The sequence below is a fragment of the Phasianus colchicus genome, chromosome 14, assembly GCF_987193195.1.
Source record: "Phasianus colchicus chromosome 14, bPhaCol1.hap1.1, whole genome shotgun sequence".
Taxonomy (NCBI): Eukaryota; Metazoa; Chordata; class Aves; order Galliformes; family Phasianidae; genus Phasianus; species Phasianus colchicus.
The window spans coordinates 8946260-8970138 of NC_143449.1; the positions used below are offsets into that span (position 1 = coordinate 8946260).

At 44.2% G+C, this 23879-nt stretch overlaps 1 protein-coding gene across 1 annotated transcript; it reads left to right on the top strand.

The window, feature by feature from the left end:
* The first annotated feature begins 503 nt into the window (after positions 1-503).
* LOC116229721 (exocyst complex component 1-like) lies at positions 504-23829 on the top strand. The gene is made up of 18 exons (XM_031594393.2): positions 504-594; positions 2315-2482; positions 3534-3661; positions 7111-7270; positions 7912-8105; positions 10144-10371; positions 11163-11295; positions 12068-12177; positions 12325-12474; positions 13106-13199; positions 17419-17537; positions 17934-18038; positions 18361-18416; positions 18958-19198; positions 19975-20158; positions 20342-20541; positions 22584-22778; positions 22974-23829. The coding sequence occupies exons 2-18, from the start codon at positions 2359-2361 to the stop codon at positions 23127-23129; spliced, it is 2577 nt and encodes an 858-aa protein (XP_031450253.2). The 5' UTR covers positions 504-594; positions 2315-2358; the 3' UTR covers positions 23130-23829.
* Positions 23830-23879: the final 50 nt, after the last annotated feature.

Genomic DNA, 23879 nt, shown 5'->3' on the forward strand with positions numbered 1-23879 from the left:
TGGTGATGTGTTGATGGCTGGACTAGACGATCTAAGAGGTCTTTTCCAACCTTAATGATTTTATGATTCTGTGAGTTACTTTATACTCAAGCACATCCCAAGGATGCAGCACAAGGTTCCTTTATGCTTAAAGTTAAATCATGAATTTCAGTTATGTCTTGATCAATGAAGGCACATAATGTGCCATTAGCATTGTGGCTGGTTCCTAAATCTTCTTCACATTTCTGAAACATTTTGCTGGAGGAGGAAGATTTAGGAGACAAAGAACTGAACCACGTCTGTTCCTCATCTGGTACTTCGACTTAACAGAGAAGCAAAATGGAAATGGAGGGCCATTTTGTTTTGCGTTGCTTTTAGTCAAAAAGACTTCACCACCAGCTGCTCTGATGCTTTGCTTGCACCTGCTTTCTGCAGATCTTGACATTTGCATGAGTGATTTCCTGCCCTGACCTCAAGCTACATGCTCATGGGCTTCACTCAGGTTTTTCAGGCTTCCTGTTTTTCTCTTCAAGCTTTCATTTTACCAGCAGTTTCCTGTTCTAAGACTCCTTTGCGACTGAAATCCCACAGTTCATCCTCAGCAAGACGTGGCCGGTAAATTCTTTGAACAATTTTCCTTTCATTAACCCTCTCCTCCCTTCTGCCAGCTGCCTGGATGGGCAATGTCAGCCTCAGTGCAAGTCTCCAGGTTTCACCAAGATCTTTAAGTATTTTTGGTGCTTTGTAGGAAATGGGGATTAAGTGGCTTGGCCACAGAGAGCTATTCAGTTACACTGGTGGAAAGGACCATACTTTCTGCGTCAGCATATCAGCCAGCAGTGAGCCCTCCATTGCTTTGGCTTTCAATCAGTTGCCTTCAGCTGCCACTCAAGTGCTATTATAAATGTATTAGTGAGCCTAAAAGCACCAGTGCTGGGTCTGGAGCTGCCGTCCCTGTCTCTGGAGGTCAATGCCATCAGAGAGGTTGGAAAATTGACGGGGATTGAGGAAACAAGAAAACCCCCAAGAGGGACTGCATTCAAAGAGATGCTGTGGCAACAGAATTATTTTAGCAGCAAATTCTTTCTCTCTCTCTCTTTTTTTTTTTTTTTTAAATTTTTTTTTTTTTTTTTTGTCACAGCCACAGAAGAAAAGGCTTTTAATAATTGCGGATGTGATTTCAAGCTTACTGACTCTGTGGCTGAGCTGAAATCCCCATCACTAAGGAAGGGAGTTATTGGAGGTTCCATTTGTTTCAATTTATCACCAAGCAACTCATAAATTTTGGTAGCAGTGAGTTTTCTGAATATTACTGTTTTCTTGCAGGCTGTCATTTATTCCTAATTCTTACTAAAATATTTGCATTAAATGTAACTTTTTAGCTATAGCCAATGTGTTTATTTTCTCACCACCAATTCAAGGACCATAATATGACTGCTGGTTATTTCCCCATGCTTATACAGACGTGAATTGACATCTCCTCCCTCATAGTGTCGGATTTGACATGCAGGGGAAATACAGCTCCAAGAGTTTTAGGTCTGACAAAAATTACCAGGCCACAAATTGCTTATAGCTTTTATTCTGTTTGTCAACAAGGTCCTGTGGCTCAAGATGCTATGATGACTTGGAACAAAGAAGTTTTCTTTTTGAAGAGTTATCTCTTGTATTTTCTTATGGAAGTACTTAGCTATCCAATGCACAGTATATCAGAGCAAATAGCTGTTGGCTGCTCTGGAACTTTGCAGTTCTATTTATTTTTAAACGCTGCTTTGACCATCAGTTTTGACTCCTTAGTCCTTGGAAATGTTGATACATCCAAGCTCCACTGTGCTATACAGCAAATCCTAGAGCAGATGTAATTTGGATGGCTTCCCACCTCAGCAGGGCCATGTATGGGAGCAGCCTGCCCTAGTACAGATCCTGGTTGGAATAGATTTATTCCTGATAAACACATATGTAACAGATGAGTAACAGGTCTTTGTGTCATTCACTTTTGTCAGTGAATGAATGTGTTGGGCAATGTTCTGGAGCATGGGGAAATGTGAGCTTTATAGTCCTTTTTTCCAGAGTGAATTAAATGTATACCTTGCATTTGATGCATACCTCCCAAGCGATGGTTTGAACAGGGATGCAATTTCACTGTGTGCAGGATGCACAGCAGTGTCCTGCTTGCCCTAGAGCGAACTCCTCAAGTTTATAACATTACTTAACACTCATGTTGTCTGCGAAACAGAGACCCTTATGCAGGAAATTACTGTAGGGGGAATGTATCTCATCAGTGTGCCAGGAGATGTGGGAATCAGCTCTCTGGTCATTTTTTTTTTTCTTCTTCCAGGAGGAACCACGAGCACAGTAGAGCCATTGCATGCACATCTGACCATGGCTTCTCTTTGGAGCTCACTGGAAAAAGAGGTGTTCAACCCACAGAACAAGAAGCTGCTGGAAGCCATTACTGTCTGGAAGACGGGGAAGAAGAAGAAGATGTCCATTCTCTGTGTAGTGGGTAAGGACCCCAGTGTGGTAAGAGACAGGCTGAGCTGCAAGACCAGGGTGGTTTCATGGAGCTCCCCCTCCATCAACAAAAGATTATTATTGCCATTTGAAAAAATCTGTTATTAGAGCTCAGCAACAAACATCTTCTACCACAACATCTCCTGTGGTCTATGCATTTCTCATTGCATTATCACTCTGCAGCACCTACGGAGTGGTTACCATAGATTTGTTTTTTACAGATGTGCAGGGAAGACACATTCTTGCCCACAGGCTTCTAGATAGCACAGTCACCTACTACAGAATTACTTTTTAACACCATTAGCCACAGTGTTTGGCCTAAATGACATGTTTCAATTCCTTCTGTAATTAATGGAGGGCAGGAGGAATATCTTCAAGGGATGATTCAGCCATCATCCCTTGAAGATACAAGCATCCTTGAAGATACAAGCATCATCCAAAAACCATGTGTTACCCATGTAACAGTCCATGTCTCCCTTCTGAACATATGTAGATCAGATGGAAGGTATGAATCATAGCCAGAATGAGGTACAGTGAATCCAACCCAGATGAACCAAGATACGATTGTGAGCTAATTTGTACTGGAACTGATTTTTAATGGGAGCACAGGTTTTCATCTTAGCACAGGTTTAACTCAAATAAGGCAGTGATTTTGGACTCTGGTGTAGGGACTGCAACATGTCATGTAACTACTATACATCCTGTGGAAATGGGGTATCATGTTCCTATCACCTCTGGATCTTGCTGAAATATTATTTCTGTGTTACACACAGCACCATGACCAGATTTACAACTTCTAGAAATTATTGGGAATCTCTCCATTGGATTCAAAGTACTCTGGCTTAGTCCCCAGAGAGAACTTCCAGTTTGTAAAATGTTCAGTGAAAAGCCTTGTAGCATATCTCCATACTGCATTCATGGAAGCCAGAATGCACAATTGGTGTCTGTCTGTCCACTCACATTGTGCAGTTGTGTAGTGGGCTTATAATAACACTGTGAGGGTTTGTTCTTTTTTTTTTTTTTTCTCTATCCCTCATTGCCAGTGGATGCCTTTAGGCCAATGCAGCCGTTTCTGGTGAAGGTCAAGGTAGACCGAGGAGAGCAGTACAAGATGGCATACAGGTGGCCTTTAGCAGAGCTGAAACTCGTGGATGGCAAAACTCTTGATCAGGTAAGAATGATTTTCCTTTTGTGATGAAGAACAGAACTGATCATAGAGGAGAGAAATGAGTATGAAACTAGAGAGACGCATGCCAAGATCCATAGGGAGCTTTAGGTCCTTTGTCCATTCATTTGAATGTAGGAAGGAGCAGCGAGAGGGTCTCTTACCTAATCTAGGAGTGATACTAATATGGGGGAAATAACCTCCATAGAAAGAAATTTCAAAGCCCTCTGCCTTCCCTCTCAGCCATTTCCCAGAGTATGGTGAACTGCAGCCTCTCTGTCTGTGCATGGTTCCTCCAATCTGCTTTGGGATTTCTTGTTCTCCTCTTTCATGGAGATATGCGTGCCAAGGAGTCTGAGGCTGAAATGATGTCCTCCCTCCTGAGTCATCCCCTCTTTTTGTTGGGAAAAATCAGGCTAGTTAAATCCTCAAGTAAGGTGAGCAATGAATTGTTGACCATTGCATTGACACAGTTTCCAACCAAATCAATGAGAAACTGCTCTGGAACTGTAACCTCAGGTGGGGCATCTCCTGTAGCTCTTTGCAGCAGCACCAGGCATAAAGAGACAGGCTGCAGTGCTTTTGCCAGATCTCCAGCACTTGCAGAAAATGTACTCAGACTCATCTGTTGATTTATGTTGACAAAGGTTCTTGACAAACATTTGCATAGAGTGTTTAAAGTGGAGACATCTACAGAAGTATTATAGGGAGCTGGAGTGTGCATGAGTCTGTGCTTTTAGGGGGACATGAAGATTTTTTGAAAAGGAAGAATGGACAAGATATTCCCTTTCTGCTGCTAGAGCTGGCAGTGTGTTGTTAAAGTTATTAAAATTAGGGGTTTTTTTATTAATGTGAATGTTCCAGGAGCCTTGGTGCAGTGCCTGGGTTTTCACAAGCATAGAAATAAAGAAGAAAAAGAGCAGCTTTCCAGTTCTACATCCAGGGCAAATAAAGTACATCTGCACAGTTTGTCTGAAAGGCAAATAACACATGCAGGTTTGCAGGGCATCTTGATCCTGTGGTTAAAACTGACCTGATATTTTCAGTGTCTTACCTCTCCCTGTGCATGAGAAGATACATGCTGTCATCCTGTCTAACGTGCTTTGGCTGCTGAGGAGGGAGTTAGAAGATACCTCCCAGATTGTCAGTCCTTTCCCCTTTATGAGATAAATGGATTCTACCCTATTTTACAGCCTTTGTGTATTTTTCAGTCACCTCCTACTGGGAAGCAAATCAAGAACTTGTTTTTGTCCTGATGGCTAAAGCCTTCTTTTGACTTAGATGCCCAGATTCCTGCCCACAGCATCTCATTTCTAGTTGTGCTGCGCCTGTCCTTTAGATCACACAGCTCTTTTCCTCTGCAGATGTAATTTTAGATTGCAGTCACCTCTCCCATAAACCTTCCTTTGAAAAGATGAGAGGCAAAAGCCTTAAGTTGTGCCAGGGGAGGCTCAGGTTGATTATTAGGGAAAATTTCTTCTCAGAAAGAGTGGTGGGCAGTGGAACAGGCTGCCCAGGGGGGTTATGAAGTCACTTTCCCTGGAGGTGACCAAGAAAAGGGTTGAAGTGGCACTAAGGGACATGGAGTAGCACAGTCACAGGCATGGCTTGATGGTTGGACTAGACAGTGTTAGGGTATCTCTCCAATCTTAATGACTCTATGATTCCTGTGGGCAGGCTAAGCAGAACGACCTCATATTCTCCTCTTCTGTGTTGACTCCTCTACTCCATTCATCAGGACTGGAGCCCACTTCTTTGCCTCTCGTAGGCTGAATTTAACTTTCTTGAGCACTGGCAAACAGAATTGTCCCTGTTATTACTAGAATAGGAACCACAGCCAAGCTGAAGCTGCTGCACAAGTGCCCATGGTCGCACATGGGGACAACAGCAAGATCCCCACTGCAATCCAGTGCTGAAATCAGCACAGACTTTGCACAGCGCATGGCTTGGCAGGTCCATAAAAATGCAGATATGGATTTTCTGTCTGGCAGCACTGACCCCAGCCCACGGTTTTGATGCTCAGAGCATACAGCAGGGCTTGGTTGTCAGTCTGCTCCACTGTGCTGGGATCCCTGGCACCAGCAAAACCCTGACTTTGCAAGTCCAGAGATGCTGAAATCTACAGCTCCCTTGACCAAAACAGTATTAATATTTATGAAGCGATTAACGGCTGTCTCCCTGCTTTAGTAGCTCCTCATAAGGCACGCTATAAACCACGCGTGCTGTAAATCCCCCCCAGACATCACTGCTCTGCGCCGTTGCAGGGACTGCTGCAGAGCCTGCAGAGCATTGCAGGGTGTGAAATATTGCCGCAAGGTGTTTAGAAAGCAACTGTTAAAGCATTGTGGGACTGTGTGAATCCTCACGCATTCTGCGCCTGTTATGATGTTTAGTACCAATAATTACAAGCATAGCTTCTGAGTTCTCCAGCAGATGGGATCAGGTCGTGCTAAGAGCTAATGAGACAGAGCAGGAAGGAGTTTCTTTCTGTGGGATGTTTCTAGTTCAGCAATCACCCTTATTCTCTCTACACACGTATGTCCTGCAGAGGCAAATAAAAACTCCTGAATGGCTGTGGTTCGCCATCTGTAAGACTACATCCACTGGGAATACATGTAGAGATATTGACCTTTATGTGGATGAAAACCACACGGAGAAGTGCTAAGGGTGTTCTTCTTCCAGCACGAAGTAAAAATGCTCCCACGGTCACTATGATGTGGAAGAGAGTTGCTTTCTGACCGTACATCTGGCCATTTAGTAAGGAGAACATACAATTCAAAAGCTGGCCTTGAAGAGTTAGTCCTGCTCTTCCTGAAAGGACAGAAGGTCACTGGGAGATACCAGGTGATGTGTGCATGAACCATTAGGAAATCAGGGACAGTAGGTCCTTCAAGGGTTGTTAAGCACAGTGCTGTGGGTACGACCTCTGGTTCAGTGTTAGGTCATAGGCTGCTGGAGGCTGCCAGGCAATCCTGAAGGCAATATAATGCTGGCCTTGGCCTTTGAATGTTTTTCTCCCAAGCATCTGCTGGCTGCTGTCAAAATTCATCAGTGTTAATCCACCAAAACCTGCAGTAAGAGGTGAGAGATTTATGCAATATGAAAATAAATCAGTGTGCTGCAGCAGGATACCAAGGCTGGTAGAGTGGCTGGTCTGACCTATTCTGAGTGTCTTGGTATCCTTTTCCAGGGTCAGAATTACTATGCATGCTGTTATTTGCAGTGCTTTTATCGTGTCTGTGACTATTTGCAAAGTGCCTAACTGTACAGCAGTGTAAGACCATCCAGTGGTAGATTCCATGATTCTTTGATTCTGTATGCATTTTTCCTCCTAGCGCACAAGGTGTTTTCACAACATTCAGTACTGTCGTTAAAATGGACTATAACCTGTGTTAAGTGTACATCATGAGGTTAATGGCATCTAATTGATGAAGTAATTAATTATTTACATCTAGGTGAACTTGGATTTTGACCTGCAGTTTGATAAGATTTACAAGTGGACTGCTAGCAGCTTTGATGAGAAGAAAACCTTTATCAGATGCTTGTGGAAGCTGAACCACCGATTTCTCTCCAGTGCTATCACATTTGTGAATGTCCATTCCTGTTCAGTGGAAGGTAATTCATTTCTTTGTCACATTTAGAGCGCTGATTTTTGTTTGTTTGTCTTTTCATCATCATCACTATACACCTCTATCATTGATCCTTGCATGCTTTTGGCTTCTAGTGATTTTGGATGGCCTCTCAAAGATGCTGCCTGCACACTGGGTTGGGTAAAGTGAGCAGCAAAGTGCTACTAACAACAGCCCAGGGGGAGACTGGCTGCCTACCTGGCAATATTTCCCAGCAGGACATCAAGAAATACAGACACAAATGTCAATTTTAGTATACAATCCACAACTATCTGCACAGTTGATAGAAATAAGTCTATTCATCCCTGAAATTTGTTTCAAATTTGTATAACATCAACACATTCCTACACAGAGTCCTAGAGAAATGAGCAAGGAAAAATCACGGCCAGAACTTAAACTAAATGTCAAATGTCCATTTTTTCCCTTAGGAAGTTGGTTTTCCTTTATCTCATCCGTGGGACTTTCCTTATTCTATGCTGTGATGTTATTCTAGTAGAATGAGACCACTGGATTCATGTCATTTGTAACACCAGATTGGACTCAGTGAGACCTCAATGACAACAGTGCTAATGAAATGGCAGAATGAGACAGCTTTGGCCATATCCACATCTTCTCTTGTCCACACAGGGAGACAAGGGCTGCAGGAGGACAGGAGGGACACTGTGGAAACTGAGAACCAGGAGGAACTCAGTGTGTACCAGGAGATGACACCAAAGGAAGCTGCTGATGTCTTGAAGCTAATGGAGGAGCACGAGCCCCTTGTAAACAACTCCATAGCCTTTGCAGAGCAGCTAAGCAGGGATCTTCATGTGCTGGATGAGGTGAGGGACAAGGGCTGTGATTCAACAGAAAAAAAAGTTCTTAGCTTGAAGGAGCACTGGGTTGGGTTAATGGGTATTGACAACTCCTTCATTTGCTAAAAGCACTCAGCCCAAAAGTCATCGTGATGTCCAAAGGCATCTCACACAGAAGTCAGAAGGACAGCTGTGGTGCACAATGAACAAGTCACAGAACCACAGAATAGTTTAGGTTGGAAGGGATCTCAAAGACCATCCAGTTCCACCCCCCTGCCATAGATAGGGCTACCATCCACTGGATTGAGGACCAGGGTCCCATCCAACCTGGCCTTGAGCACCTCCAGGGATGGGGTGCCCACTCAGAGGCCTCACCACCCTCTGAATGAAGAATTTCCTCCTGGTTGAGGAAATATTCTGAAACACACTAGGAGCCACAAACTCTAAACTCAACCTCCTTCAGCTCCAATAGTTGCTGTATTCCCAGCTTGTGTCTCTGTATGACTTATGCTTGGAAACTTAAGTAGTTAATCTGGAAAATGGAACTCCTGATGTCTGTTCCTGCTTGCTCTCCTACAGGCACTTTGTGCCTCCATTTCCCAGCTGTAAAATACACTGCAAGGGCAGTTAATAAAACTCTGTTAAGCTCTTTGAGATGAAAGGCACTGTTGAATACATTACTTTAATGCCCTCTAATGAATAAACATTGCTTATTTTTAATACAAATTAATTAATGAGATGTTTCTATTTCTAAAGCTTAATCTATGATATTGAGGGTAATTAATACCAGCAAGTTAGGCTAGCACATGCATATATTTAAACACTTTTTCCCCCACATCCCAGTGATAACACATTGTGCTTCTCTTCCAACACTAATCAGCCTCTGCTAGCCCAGCTCTTCTGGGGACTGCGAAACACTGTACCCACTTTCAGAGAGCTCTTTTCAGCTTTGGGGGGAAGGAGAGCACAGCTGGGCATCTGGGAGGCCTGATTCTCACACCGGTATCCCTATGTACCCCTGGGAACTCAGCGTGCATCTCCCAGTGATGTTGTTTGCTGTCCAGCAGGAGCATGGTACCACTGCTCAAGTGGAGGTTCCCCACAGGCCCTTGTGCCAGCAGTGCTACCGTGATGCTCTGCCACCTCCTGCAGCTCAATTAAGCCCTAATGAGATAATCCAAAGGCAAAGTGGTGTCAGGATGGCAGGAGGGGTATGGATGAGATTGAGGAGCATTTAATACTATGTGAACATCCCTGGTGTGCGGCTAGAAGGCAGCAGTCTGGCAGCAGGACTGTTTGCTCCCTTGTAGATCCTTGCACATTGTTGTTGCTTTCTGAGCAGTACCATGGACCAGCAAGTCCCACTTCCAAGATCCAGGTGGAGGCTTCAGAATAGCTTACACTATTCCAGGAACACTTCTGTGATGCTCCAGCTTCTTGCACGCGCCGCTTCTATACCTGGAGCTCATCTTTATCCCAGTAGCAATGCAACAGGAGTTTGAAGAAGAGAAACCCCCTGATACAGTGATTATAGATGCTCAACTGCTGTGCAGGAAATCTGCTTTCAGACATATTCCTAATTCAGTGCAAGGGCAGGCAACCTGATTCAGAAGTACAAGACTTTGCTTCTCTCCTTCCTAGCATTTTCCACCAGAAAGCTGAGTGTGGGGAGTACTCAAGGTTGCAGATGCTTCTGTTGTTGGTCATCATTTAATAAAAAAAGAATCAGATAATTGAAACATATGAAAAGACAAACTCCTTTAAAAGTCTTACTGATGGAGAGAAAAATAGCAGTTTCCCATGCTCGTGTCCTTGATATCCTGCATGGTACTTGGGTCTTGAAAATGACACAATTAACTTTTGAAAGTGGTTAATGATTAGTGGAGCTTAACAGCAACAATTAACACATCGTTACATCTCTACCATCCATTGAGAGACTTCTGGAGGCAAACAGTGCCTTCAGTCTCCCTACTAGAGACATACCTGTGAACATGCACGTATCCATCAGGGTATTTGGCTCTGAGCTGCTGCTGACACTGAAGCCCTCTGTTTCTCCTTTTCCCAGGCCAACCTGCGGGCCATCATCTCTTCTGAGAAGCAGGTGACACAGCTGATGAGCTTCATTGATGAGGCACTGGCAGAGGTGGCCAGAGTGGAGGAGACCTTGCAGGTCTATGATGAGCTGCTAGGAAGTGTGAAGCAGCAGATGGACCACATCCACCAGGAGAACTCCTTGCTGCATCACATCACATCTAACAAGGCCAAGCTGATGGATGAGATTCTTTTCCTCACAGTATGTGGGTTTGCAATGTCTTCTAGTTGAATCTTTTACAGAAACTCTCCAAGAACCTCAAACACACTGAAAACTGTAGCTATAGAACTTCTCTGGCCTAAAAATGAGGTACATTATCCTGATAATATTAGGACAACCACTCTGCTGAGATGGACTGCCCGTTGGAGGTGTTCAAGGCCAGGCTAGATGGAATCCTGGGCAGCCTGATCTACTGGCTGGCAACCCTGTCCACAGCAGGGGATCAGAGCTAGATGATCTTTAAGGTCTCCTCCCATCCAAGACATTCTATGATTCTATGATCCTATGACTTCAGGTAAGCTGCAGCAATCGTGGTGTGCAGTGCTCCCATTGTGATCCAGTGCTTTTGAGGCTCCCTCAAAAGTCCTTTTCATGGGCAAGGTGAGCCTAGCCCTGTGTGATGCCATATGAGAAAGCAAATTACTTACAAAAGCGGTGTACCATAAATGCCAGAACTAGGATGTAACAGTGTAGCTAGTTCTCACTTTCACCTCGATACCACTGACATTTTTATTTCTTAGCTGCTACAGTTTTCTTAGTGCTTCCTTTCTCTCTCCTTGCACTTTGCTGTCACCAGAGTTGCCAGCCCTTTTGAAACCCATACTGGGACCCTTTTGATGGGAACAGAGCAGCAGGCTTCTTGATGGACAAATGCAGCTAGGCAGCTGAAGGCAGCAGCACTTGGTTCTTTGAAGCCAAGAGCTTTCCAGGTGGGCTGGAAGGGATGACAAGCTGGATGTGCTTGCACCTGCTCTCTTCTGGCTTCTTTTCAGACCCACCTCGACCTTGGCAAGGAGCACTGCGAGGCCCTGAGCTGTGCAGATCTTTCCAGCCCCAGTGGAGTGGAAGCCTGTATTGCTGCAGCAGAGGCATTATCTGCCTGCATGAACATCCAGATACAGTCTGGTAGGACAAGGCAGAGATTTATGCCTGCAGAGAGCAGGGACATCAGCTTATCCCTGAGTGCTTTGCTTTTTCACCTGGTGAGAAGTGGGAGGGAGATTGGCTTAATTCCTACAGGAACCCAATCTGTGCTGCCAGTGGCAGAGCTGGTGCACCTATGCTATACCAGCAGGTCTGCAGACATCTACTACTGGGTTCAGGCACTAGTTGGTCCAGTTAGTATTAAATTCAAGGCAATCTCAGTGGTAAGCTTTAGTATAGCTCTTCTGAATACCTGGATGTAAGACATCATTGTGTCCTATCTGTGTGCAACAGGTCAACTGCTCTGATGTTTTGTAAGAAATTGGTGGAAAGATTGAAAGATTTAGAAATTTTAGTGTCTTGGGGTAACCCAGTAGTCCATACCTGAGCTTGGAAAAACGATCATTCTTTGTAGCAATATCCACTGGATTAGTGGTGGAGAGCTGTTAGGTACAGGACTTGGTCTGAGCATGAAAATCCATGCCTTTTTTTTCTGGGGAGGCTGGGTTTTGTCCTTGACCATGCCCAGGCTGATCAATAATTTGCAATTCTGTTCTTAAATTTTAACTCCTTCCTTGTGTCTTTTTGCATGGTACCACAGCAAATCTTCCCTTTGTTGGCTTTTGCATTGGGTGGTCGCATTCATCCCAGAACTTGAAGACCACTTATGTATGTCAGTGTGTTGAGTGATGTTGGTCTGCAGCTGCAGCCCACACCACTCCATGCAACAACACCTCTTCTGTTTCACCTCAAGGTTATCGGAAGCTACAGGCTGTGGCTGAGCAGCTGATCATGTTTGAAACACTCAAGCAGAACTTTGAAAACCGTTTCATCGGTCACATTACGAACACCTTCGAGCGGCAGGTGGGCTTCACTCTTCACACAGCAGCTTAAAGTTGTTGCTTCTCAAACACATTCAGAACTGAAAACCCAAGAATTATGAAGCAATTATTTTCTAGAGCTTTTCAAGGTTGTTTTACTCGATACTTTCTGCCATTCCCATTGCTTTAGGGCAGCGCTCAGATTCCTGCTCTCACACATCCCATGGACCAGCTGTCTGCACCAAGCCACAGACTCCAGCATGAGGAGCTGGTGCCCTACACTCCACTCATGGCCTGGCTGAGGAATGCTAACCCTGTGCTGTTCTGTGACCTCCCTAAGGTATGGCTGAAATACTGATAGGATACAGCAAACCAGTATCAAATCAATCAAATGGTTTGTGAACCAATGGGTTCACTCATGGTGGGAGCTTGGTTTCTCCAAACCCATCCTGCCTGTTAGCTCCCAGCAACTGGCACTTCTGGGAAAGAATCCACTCAGTTTGTTCACTTGATTCTAAGTACAATGTGCTTAACGGTAAGTAGTCCCATATGGACTTGGTAATAGATACTGTATTTAAGAAAAATGTTTGAAATTCCAGAATTTAGTCTTTTTTTCTCGTCGTCTGTCATTCTTCTATCAAATGTGCATGATAGCAATGAAATTAATGTAGCACATCCTGTATTTCATTCAACAGTGCTTTATTTGTAGGGTTCTGGGAAGCCCTTCAAGTCCCTGACATCTTCTGTTAATATGGACTTTGTTAAGTGAATGAGAAGGTTCTTTGTACATCATTGAGGTCTGGTTTTCATTTTTCATGCTGGCTCTTGCTTTTCCAAAGGCCTTACACACTGAGATCAGCAGGCCTGTTTCAGTTTCCATCTGCTGACTTTTGCTTTAGAAAAATATCTGAAGAAAAAGCTGTGAAATGGGAGCTGTTCTGAAAATCCATGCATCTCTTTTGTCTTTCCAGGTCTATGCCCAGAACCTCAGCAGACTATATGATAAGGAAATCAAAGCCTTTTTTGAACAGGCCAAAACCCTCTTGGTAGGAAGAAGAAAGGGAAGTAAGTGATTTTCAAATATGTTCTTTGTGCTGCTAAGTAGTGATTTATTTGCAATCATCCCTCATCACGGGTGTTCCTGTGCCATGAATTTACCTTCTCCTCTATGAGTCTGCAGCTGGCAGGATGCGACTAAGCTGGCTCTGTTTTGCACCAGGCAGCCCTTATGTGAACAGTAGCCCTATGTATTATTTAGCATCACTTAGCTGCTTCCCAGGGTTGTAGCTTCTGTGTATCTTCCCTTTTCAGGGCTCATAAATGATGTGTGAGTGCCTAAGATATGCCACGACAGAATCATAGAATGACTTGTGTTGGAAGGGACCTCAAAGATCATCTAGTACCAATCCCCTGCCAATAATGTCTAATATCCTGAGAAGTCATTAGCAAGGGGGTGTAGGGGTGCCCAGCTAATGCCTGGTCTATATTTCATGCAAGCATAACTGCTCAGACACTTTTTGTTGCAAAGGGATGGCACCAAGCCTGTCCCTGAAGACACAAATGTATTCATAGCAATATTATTGAGAACAAAATGATTTCACAGTGAGCCAACTGTGGGGCTGTGTTGTCCCAAGGTGATCATTTCAACAGAAATGCTTGCATTTGACTCAAAATATTCCAGTCAGGTTTTTCTGAAGATAAAAAGAGAAACTGATCTGTCTCCTGTGGAAGTTTTTGATTGCACAGAAATCACATTTTCCCTCAGAAAAACAAAGCATTGTAATGGAAAGTTCCATGCCAGTTTGGCCCAGCTTGAATGTCAAAACCTGCTTCACATGCTATGTTTAGTCCATTGGAGCACTTGCCTGTCTTCTTCCAGCTCTACACCTACTCCATCACTCATCTCCAGGCCCCCAGGGGACATACCATGCATGTTGGCTAGAGCTGGAGGTCAAAGCCTGGGGAAAAGAGAGCTGCTGGCAGAAGGAGCCAGCCAAGGGCTCTGTCTCCTTGCAGTGGTATGACCAACTGCAGTCCTCCCAGGGTGACCTCAACGCATTGAGCTGATGAGGAACTTGTCCCAGGCTTAATGCTGCATTCCTGTGTCTTGAAGCACTTGGCGTTGCTCTGGTCTGCATCACGAACAGTAGCTTCCATTTGGCAATAGTGGACCCAGCTGCTAGTTCTGCTTAATCCCAATCCTGTGCCCCAATACATCCCTAATGCCTCTCAGTCCAGGCTGTAACGTCCAGATGCCAGACAGTGCTAAAATTAGGAGGCTGTGCTAAGGTGGAGGTTGGCTTCTTCTTCCAGGAAACTGGTAGAAAGAGAGTTAATGGCTTTAAATTGCACCAGGAGAGGTTCAGGCTGGATATTAGGGAAAATTTCTCCTCAGACAGAGTGGTGAGGCAGTGGCACAGGCAGCCCAGTGAGGTGGTGGAGTCATCGTTCCTGGAGGTGATCAAGAAAAGAGTCAATGTGGCACTGAGGGGCATGATCAGTGGGCATATGGGAATGGGTTGATGGCTGGACAAGATGTTAGAGGTCTTTTCCAATCTTAATGATTCTATGATTTTCTCACATGCTCAGATACTATCCTTAAGTTTTCCATTTTGACATCTTGCAAGAAACAGAGCAAATGAATGCCTAAAGGAAAGCTTTTTGCAGTCACCAGAACCCTATTTTTCTGTGCCAATCTATGAAGCCAAGAGAGAGACAATTATCACCAGACTGAAGAAAAACAATCCACACATAACCTCCCCCCAAAAGACCCCAACCAACCATATGCAAAAAAGATCAAGAATTCTCCAGCAGAAAAAAGAATAACATGATAAAAAGCATTAAAACACAAGATGTATGGTGAAAGTCAATAGGACATTACTATTCTCCTTGTAATTTAAAAGCAAGATAACAGGCAATAAAATCAGAGGGACAGTCTGCAAACTGCTGGTGGAAAATAATTGGTGTGCAACGCTGTTAACCTGCTGTACTTATTGCTGTGAACTGTCACTGATGCTGGAGGACGTAGGAAAGCCTATAGCCAGAAGATAACAGGAAAATAAAATGAGTCTAGTAATCATCCCAGGATAACTCTGAGATATGGATTTTTTGAAAAAGGAGAGCATTTCATACGAGCTGTAAAGAAAGACAATTTTGCAACAGGTCTCTTGCAACCTACTCTGTCATCTTGTTCATCCCTCCAGGAAGCCTGGCAGATGGGCTTTAGAGTCATACAATGGCTGGTGTTGGGGGGGGCTTGAAGATCATCTAGCTCCAAGTCCCTGCCGTGGCAGGGTTGCCAACCACTTGATCAGTCTGAAAGAAAATAACTGAAAGAAGATAACCTTACTATCATACCCTGCACTCCTCAATGCATGGACACAGTGTTTCCTGGGGAAATGTGCTCTGTCTTAAAAACAGGAATTCCTGATAAGAGATAATGAATATATAGGCAGCAAGCAGCCCAGGGAATTGGTAGTGGAAAAGCAAACTGCTCTGTGGTTTCTAAGATAATGTGGCCAAGCCCTATTTCCTGAAGAAGGGTGATTGCTTTTATTTAAATAGAAGCAAATAACCAAGATTATATGCAGGATAGAGAGGCTCTGGTGCCTATCTACAAGGTGATTAATGGGCTCTGAGCAAGGGACTTCAACCCAATTGGAAACAGGAAAAAATCAACTCCCTTTTGGCTCCTAGGCATTAAATGGGGAATACTGCAGGTGCAAAGATGGCCTGGCTATTAAGGAGACCCTCTATGAAGCCAAATTTATTAAAAAAAGATAGCAGAGGGCATGTGTTGCAACCTGCCTAAAAACCTTTTGTGAATGTGAAACCAGTTATCTGCTTTCAGTACTTTGACAGTTCTACTAGTCCCATAAAACAGGAGCTATGAAGTACCAGGAGAAACTGCAGTGTCTGAAACCCACTTAAACAAGGGAAAGCCATGTGTATGTCTACAATCCTGTTACTGCACAGTTATATAACTGTGTAACTGTTACATATATATATATTCCAAAGGTGACATTGCTTCTGCCTTCTTGGTGGTGTTGCTAATGTCAGGTTTCGGGATTCTCAGTTTTCAATGCAAATTGGCTTGCTCTAGCTCTCACTGTCTCTTTCTTTCTGCTCGTCTCTAGGGTTGTTTCCCTGCCTTCTAAGGGAATATTTGTGTTGATCACTTCTAAATATACCACCTGATGATTTGCGGTCTTGTTTTGGTATTTGGAGGGAATTTAGAAGGCAAACCCCAAGCTCTTTATAATTAATTGTGAGTCACTAATTAAATCTTCTCATTTCCCCATTCCCTTTTCCACACTAAAGCTCACAGGCTTATAAATCTCTTCCCTATTTGCTGAGGGAAGATATTTTTTTCCTGGTTTTGCCACTTTCCAGCGAGTGAAATGATCATCTCCCATTGCGTAAGGGTAGGAAAAGGATTATGAGGCAGCTCATTAATTTTCCCCATGGTTTTCGCAAGACTGAGGTGATGAGCAGTCGTATCATCTCTCATTCTTGCTCACCGTGTAGGACATCTGACAAATCCTTTCCAAAGGTAAAAGCCCTGCAGGTATTGGCTCAAATAAGGATATTTCAAATATTACAAAAAATCAAGAGCTGGCCTGAGTTACCCAGGACCTCTGGGGATATTGGAATGAAACCAACTTTTAGAATTAATTAGGAAATACTCAGGACATTTTCCTATTCATTTCCTTCTTTGAATTTAATTATGATTTTGATGCACACTTCAAATAAATTTTTCAGCTTCTCAGCTTAGGCCAGGCAGCCAAAGAAAATGCTGTGATAAAACTGGTAGTGTTTGAAATGTGTATTAATTTTCAGATGAACATTCATGATTGTAAAAAGCAACTTGCTGAAAAAGCCAACTGTCCTCTCCAGGGATATTTTATGACCAGTAATTTACAGTCAAAATAAGAAACAAACATTTTTCTTGCTATTCCTGCAGGCTTTTCTGCCAATTTATGCTGTTACTTCCCAAGATTTTTCACTCTCCAGGCCTCAAGAGTTGGTACTAAACCCTTCATAGCAAAAGGGAGATGTTCAAAGGGAAGCAAGAAGAAATTAATGAAAGAGAAACGGATGAGAAGGTAGATTTAAAAAAGGGAAAAAGAAGAACAAAACTGCATACCTTAATCTGACAAAAATCTGATGGGAAAAGACCAAATTACACAAAAAATCAGGATTAAAAAAACACATTTCAGTCCATTAAAGTGACCAGAAGCACTGAGATGTCCAACCAGCCACCAGCACGCTACACATGTTACAGGTCTCCAGGAAGGCTTGGAGAAGCCAACAGGAATGGGGAGTAGACAGCAGCCACGGTGGAGCATCCCGGGGAGCAGAGAAGATCAGGAGGACACACTGAACAAAGGCAACGTCATCAAGGTAAGGAGGTGAACTTTCCTAAACAGTTCATGTGTCCCACAGGGGCTATGCTCAGTGCTGCAGCCCATCCCCAGGGAGCTGATGGAGTCACTGTTCTTGGAGGTGTTAAAGAGATGTGGAGATGTGGCACTGAAGATCATAGGCTAGTGGGCAATACTGCTTGTAGGTGGATGACTGAACTAGATGATGTTAGAGATCTTTTCTAACCTTAATGATTCTAGGATCCCAGGGTTCTTTCTCCAGCACTGTGCACCTGGAGCTGAAGCAGAGATGTTCTGCTCCACTGACATCTCTCCGTGTGGTGGCTTAGATAGCACTGCAGGTGGACATGGACATCTGTCTCAGTGTACAGTGTGTTGGAAGGGATTTCTAACATGCCTGATGGTTTCTAAGCAGATCTTGGAGCAGGTGCTGAGAGAGCTGCGACCCCTTTGCATCACAGAGCAGCTGTTCATTGAAAAATTCTTCCAGCTGAGGCAGAACTCTGCAAAGGTGCTGGAGGTAAGCTATGTCCTCACCGGTCCCACAAACCAGTCCTCCCTGCAGGTTAATACAGGACCCAGCAGGCACAATGCAATGGCTCTTACCTTGTTAAAGGTCAGCATACCTGAGTAATCCTGTGCTCCTGTCCTTCAGCAGCAGTCAGTGGAATCAGGATTCAGTAGATCAAGATCTCCTGAGGACAAAGGATATTTGAATTTAATCGATGGCTTCAGGAAAATCATAACATAGCAGCACTTTTGCTGAAATGAAACCCAGATCTCAAGCTTTTGTCTGGGAGAAGGGGATAAAATCATTTCTTCTATCTCATTCTTTGTTACAGGAAGAAGGAAGCACTGCATCCCCAGAGGATCCCGCTTGTGCCAAGCCTCCAAGCCAGTACGTGGGTGATGAGATTCATTGCTCTGGTGTGGGCATGGGACAGGCACTGCTCAGCAATGGAAAGATGGATTTTTGTTGTCATTGTTGGCCATCCTGTTTTCAACAGAGTGGTCTCAGGTTCACACCTAACCAGAAAGCAACACAGCTGGACATGCAGAGAGACTGAGGTCTTCTTCAGAGGGCAGTGGCACTGCATTAGGGTGGGTCAGGAAAGCGAGGATTCATAGGAAAGCACTAAATTTTGACCAGTTTTAGTTCCTTATTAGCAAGGTTGTAAACTGAAAACATACAATGAAACCAATCTTTGAAAAAATGTCAGCATAAAAACACTAAAACTCTTCCTTTAAACATCAAAATGGGACATTTCTATGTCCTCCCCCAGGCAGAGCTGTGGAAGAGCTGAAGGATGACCAAAGCATAAACATGCTGTGATATAGAAGGCTGCATATTTTTTTTTTTTTAGCTTTGCCCATTTCTTTCCAGCTGGTCACAGTGCCAATGTTCCTCCCTGTTTAATTGCATACTTTTTCTTCTTAAGGCCAGAGGAACAGACAGCCCAGCTGCTGAGTGAGATCTTCAGTTCTCTGGACCCAGAGCTGAGATGCTTTCTAGATGTTTGCAACAAGGCCCACCCATTCAGCTGCCTGCAGATCCTGGTTACCCTGAATGACTGCATCTTTGAGATGTGGAGGAAGACTTCAGCTCTCCCCTCATCTTTCCTCAACACTGTTCTGGGCAACATGCTGCTCCTGGCCAAGAGCAGCTTCAACAAATGCATTGTGAGTGTTGGTAAAAGTCAGTTAAATAGAAATGAGTGATGTTTGACCTCCTCCATGATCTTCTGAACTTCTGACAAGAGCTCTTTTGAAGGCAGTGCTGGTTTATAGCAAACAGGGTTCTGGCTCTGTGGTTTTGGGTGAACTTAGCCCTTCATCAGTTGTTTGAGAGAGGTGGGGGACCATAAATCAAAAGACACAAGTGTCTCCTCTTATGAGGGTGAGGAAACTGAAGGGGTTTTCCCTACATAGGGTTCTTGGAAGGCTGTTGTAATACAGGCAGCATGTCAAATTGTTCTCTCCTACTGGCACAGCCAGACCTGCTTAAGGGACAAGCAGTAGGGAGGAGAATGTGGAATGATCAAGAACCCATCAGAATTGGCTTAGAAATCTGGGCCTGAGTATAATGAGGTCAAGGGAAGATGTGCTGACGTCGAGGGCATTTCTGCCAGGAGCTGGAACAGCAAGCCTGCTCCTAAACCATTTTGAGAAGTGCCAAAAATAGCAGTGGAGCTTTGTTATTGGGGCTGTGGGTGTATGTGAGATGGCAGACTGTGTCCAAGCAAGGAACCACGTAGCCTAAGAGACAGTGTACCACCTCCAGAAAATCAAGGAGCGTCTTCCTATAGACACTCATAAAGACAGACTGTTGCCGCAAGCCCAGATTTGTAAGCAGAGAAAGCAGTACACAGCTTGCTTGCTTTCTGGCCTTTGTCTTAACCTGCTGTAAGATGATCCTGTCACACCTGAGCATTTGGTGTTCTGTGCGTTGCTGCCAGGGGACTTTGTGCAAAGAGATTGAGGAAGCAAAGGTGCCCAGCAAGATGAAGGTTGGGATCCTGCCCTCTGTGAGCCGCTTTGAGGAGTTTGTGAATTTCTCGGAGGCGGTGTTCGGGACGGCTCAGCGCAGAGCAGAGCTGGACAAGGCACACCTCAGATTGGCTGACAGCGTCTTCAACAGCAGTGAGTACAAAGATTGGTAGCAGCCATACAGCTGCAGCCTTGGGAGTCACCAGCCATCAGCTGAGCCAACAGAGCAGGGTACATGCAGACTACCTGCATGGGCCATTGCTTCTGAATCTCTCATCCCTCCTGACCCATCCCATAGGGTCTTCTCTCCATACCCAATTTGCCCCTTTTTTTAAGTCAATAGCCTGTCCTCAGCAAACCTGAAGGTGAACACAGATATGGTCATGATGGAAAATTTCCACCACGTTTACTGCTTCCTGTGCCAAAAGAAGATCCAGTGCCTGGAGGGCAAGAAGAAAGAAGCCAAGCAAAGGTATAGTGAGCACATGGAGAAATATGTCATCAGGTCCCTGGGCCAGCCACTGGAAAAACTCAATGTGAGTATAGAATAAACTCCCCCTTGCCCAAATCTTAAAGGGTTACTGCACTTCCAAAAGTTATGCATCCACTGAGAAAGGTCCAAAGGAGAGAAATAGACAAAGAAAATCTAGAAAACATGACTTAGGATGGAATGGAGGTTGTTTGCAACACATATTAGTAAGGGTTTAAAAAATATAGTTTTAAGATATATATTGTAAGATTAAGGGAGCAACTCATCTATGACCACAATAAACAGTACAGGAAGTCATGAGCTGAAATTCCCAGCCTCCTCTGACCACTTACTGCTGATTCTGACGGTACAGCTCAGTGTCAGCTTCCCTTGGAAGAACAAGAGACCAGCTGAGGCCAGCTCTGAAGCCCCTCTGCAATTCATGGCCTCCATGCAAGGCCCTGTTGTGCTCCCACTCTGGGTTGCGTGCCTTTCTGGCAGATGCTAGTTTCTTTTTTACACGGCTGCCTGGACCAATAAGTCTAGCTCAGCTTCATGCTTCCTGAACGGCTGCTTTGTTAACTGAGCTAAAAGCGTACAGCTTTGCTAACTCAGGCATCCCCCTTCCTCTGAGACAGCAGCTGCTCCCAAGACCCATCCTTGCTCTGCTCTTCCTTGACCTGCTCACCGGCCTAAAACATCTCCGTTTGAATTATTTACAGGGCCTGTTCTTTTCAATTTGTTTCCAGTCTTTGCTGTCAAACACCATGTAGGTTTGACTGAATGATCTGTTTGGCATCTCGTGCTACCTTCAGCACTGATTTGTCAATAGCTTCAAATCCTTCCTCTCTGAGGGAAAGTACGATTTCACTGCTCAAAGGAACGTGAGGATGCTTTGTGCACTGCTCAGACACTCGGCATAGCTATTTCTTACAGCCTACGTAGCTCATCAGGTTTGAGCTTAATTCACTAACACTGAGAGATACTGCAAAGACACCTATGTAATCTAGGATCATATGCCTGTTTCTGAAAAGAATTCATGTTTAGGAATCTCTTTCTCCCTGAAAATCCTTACGATTTCGTGAATTTCTCCACTACAAACTGCAGCAGAAATACTCGATACAGCATACAGCTTACTGAGCATATTCGAGATTAAAGGAAGATTTGATAGTGCTCTTTTTAGCTTTTATTTGGCCAGATTTGAAATCTTGCATCGAGCTGTGGGGCCTAAGAAGGTAATTGAGAAGACATAACCAGGTCCATGAATTGTATAGCAGAATGAGAAAACAAGTTCTGGGGAAAAAAATGAAAAGTTCCACCTAGATAGGAAAAAAAAACCCAAACCCAACAACAAACACTATGAGGATAATAAAACATTGAAAAAGTCTGTCCTGGGAGGTTTAACAGCCTATTCTTGAAGATTCTTAAAATCTACCTTGAGAAATGCCCAAAGCATCCTGGTCTGAAGTCAGTGGTGATCCTGCTTTCAGCAGGGCATTGAACTAGAGATCTCCAGAGGTCCCAATGGGTTCCATGTTGACAAAAGCGTAGGTAGAAAAACCTGTAATTGCACCGAGCAAGCTGAGATTTTGTGAAGCTCCACTGCTCCTAGAAACTTGTTGAGGTCTGTATTCTTTTGGGTTGGCATAGCCCTGATCTCTTAGAAGCAGCAGCCATGCCCCTGGTTGGATATATGATCCTTTTGAAATACCTCCCTGTGCACCAGCCTTTCCTGCTTACACACAGTATAGACTGGGAGAACTGAGAAAACTGGAGTTTGCTTTAAACTTCAGCAGATTTTCAGATCCCTACCCCATTCATCTCAAAACCTTTCTGGTGAGCAAAGCTGTATGAAGCCCCAAGGAATGCAAGTGATTTTTCAGCAATCCCATTGCTCCACAGTAATGTAACACCTAGGGATCCTACGTGCTGAGCAGGGAGGAAAGGTAGAACTGATGAAATTCCCTAAAGCTTTCCCAGTGAGACAATCAATCTCTTTGTTTCCACTCAGTCAAAGCAAGGGAACTGAGGAGAGCAGCCTGGCTTCAGCCCTGACACAGAAGCCCACCTTAGGGCAGCTCATCAATGGATGTCTCCTTGCATTTCCAGCACTTCTTTGAAGGGGTGAAAGCCCGTGTTGCTCAGGGGGTGAAAGAAGAGGAGATCAGTTTCCAGCTGGCCTACAGCAAGCAAGAGCTGAGGAAAGTCATTGAAAGATACCCTGGCAAGGAAGTAAAAAGAGCCCTTGAAACCCTCTACAGAAAAATCCACAAGTATCTTTCCCCAGAGGAGAACCTTTTTCCGGTAACTGCAGTGTGATCGGTTATGATGCTATGATCTTTTAGGGGAATTCAGGGCAACAAACCAGTGTCTTCTGGTGATGAAATGCCTTACTGCCTTATTACTGCTGTGCCCTACCTTAGTGTGGCAGAGCATGCATGGCTTACCTTTCTGCTTTCATATATAGCTATCATAGGCTGCTGTTCTGTTTTTCCCTAGGTCGTGTGGCATGCTATGGAGCAGGAGCTGCTACGTCAGTACCAAGAATTCGAGGATCTGATCCAACGCTGTTATGTGGGGTCAGGGATCACCATGGAATTCACTATGGAGGATTTGCTGAGCTACTTCAACTCCATCACTCTGTCCAGCACATAGAGGAAGATGTTTATGGAGAACAGCTCAGGGATCCTCTGCAGCTGCACCTGTAGGAAGCTAAACTCAAATGTAAATCCCTCCCCAGGCTGGAATTTGATATATTGAGCTCCACCTCAGAAATCATTGTTCATCTAATGAAAAAAAAATCCCAATCCTCAAATCTCCACCAAATCTAGTGCCCCTGCTGTGCCTCCTCAACAAACTACTGCCCAGTGCCACATACAGCTGAACACTGAAAGTCATCTTCTCTCTAGGAATTCTCTCCTTTCTATTCACCCTCAGATTTTACAGTGAACCCATGCTGAAGCACAAGGGTCGCAACGCACCAAGCTACCCCTGTGTAAGCAGTGTTGTTATATCCACATGTCAGAACATGCACAGTCGCTCTACTCTGGGAATGGAGAAAATGCTGCCGTTTTAGTTTCTCAGGGAAATTGGTTTGTCAACAAAGCTCTTCCTCCCACCCCATTTTATTTTGAAACATCCCATTAGAATCTTACAGTTTAATGTTATATTTTTGTTTTTTAAAAATATGGCATTTACATAAATCTTGCATCCTGTGTTGATGACCTGGAGGCCAACAAACTATCTATAGTATCCAAATATAAGGATAGCCTTATCTGGAAAAAACTAAAGACCCTGAACCGCTTGATTCAATGCAAAGTGTCAGTCAAAGCAAATAAAAGCACTGATCACACTATTTGGATGGTCTGATTTCAAAGAACCCTCTAAAACATCATAACAAGTAGG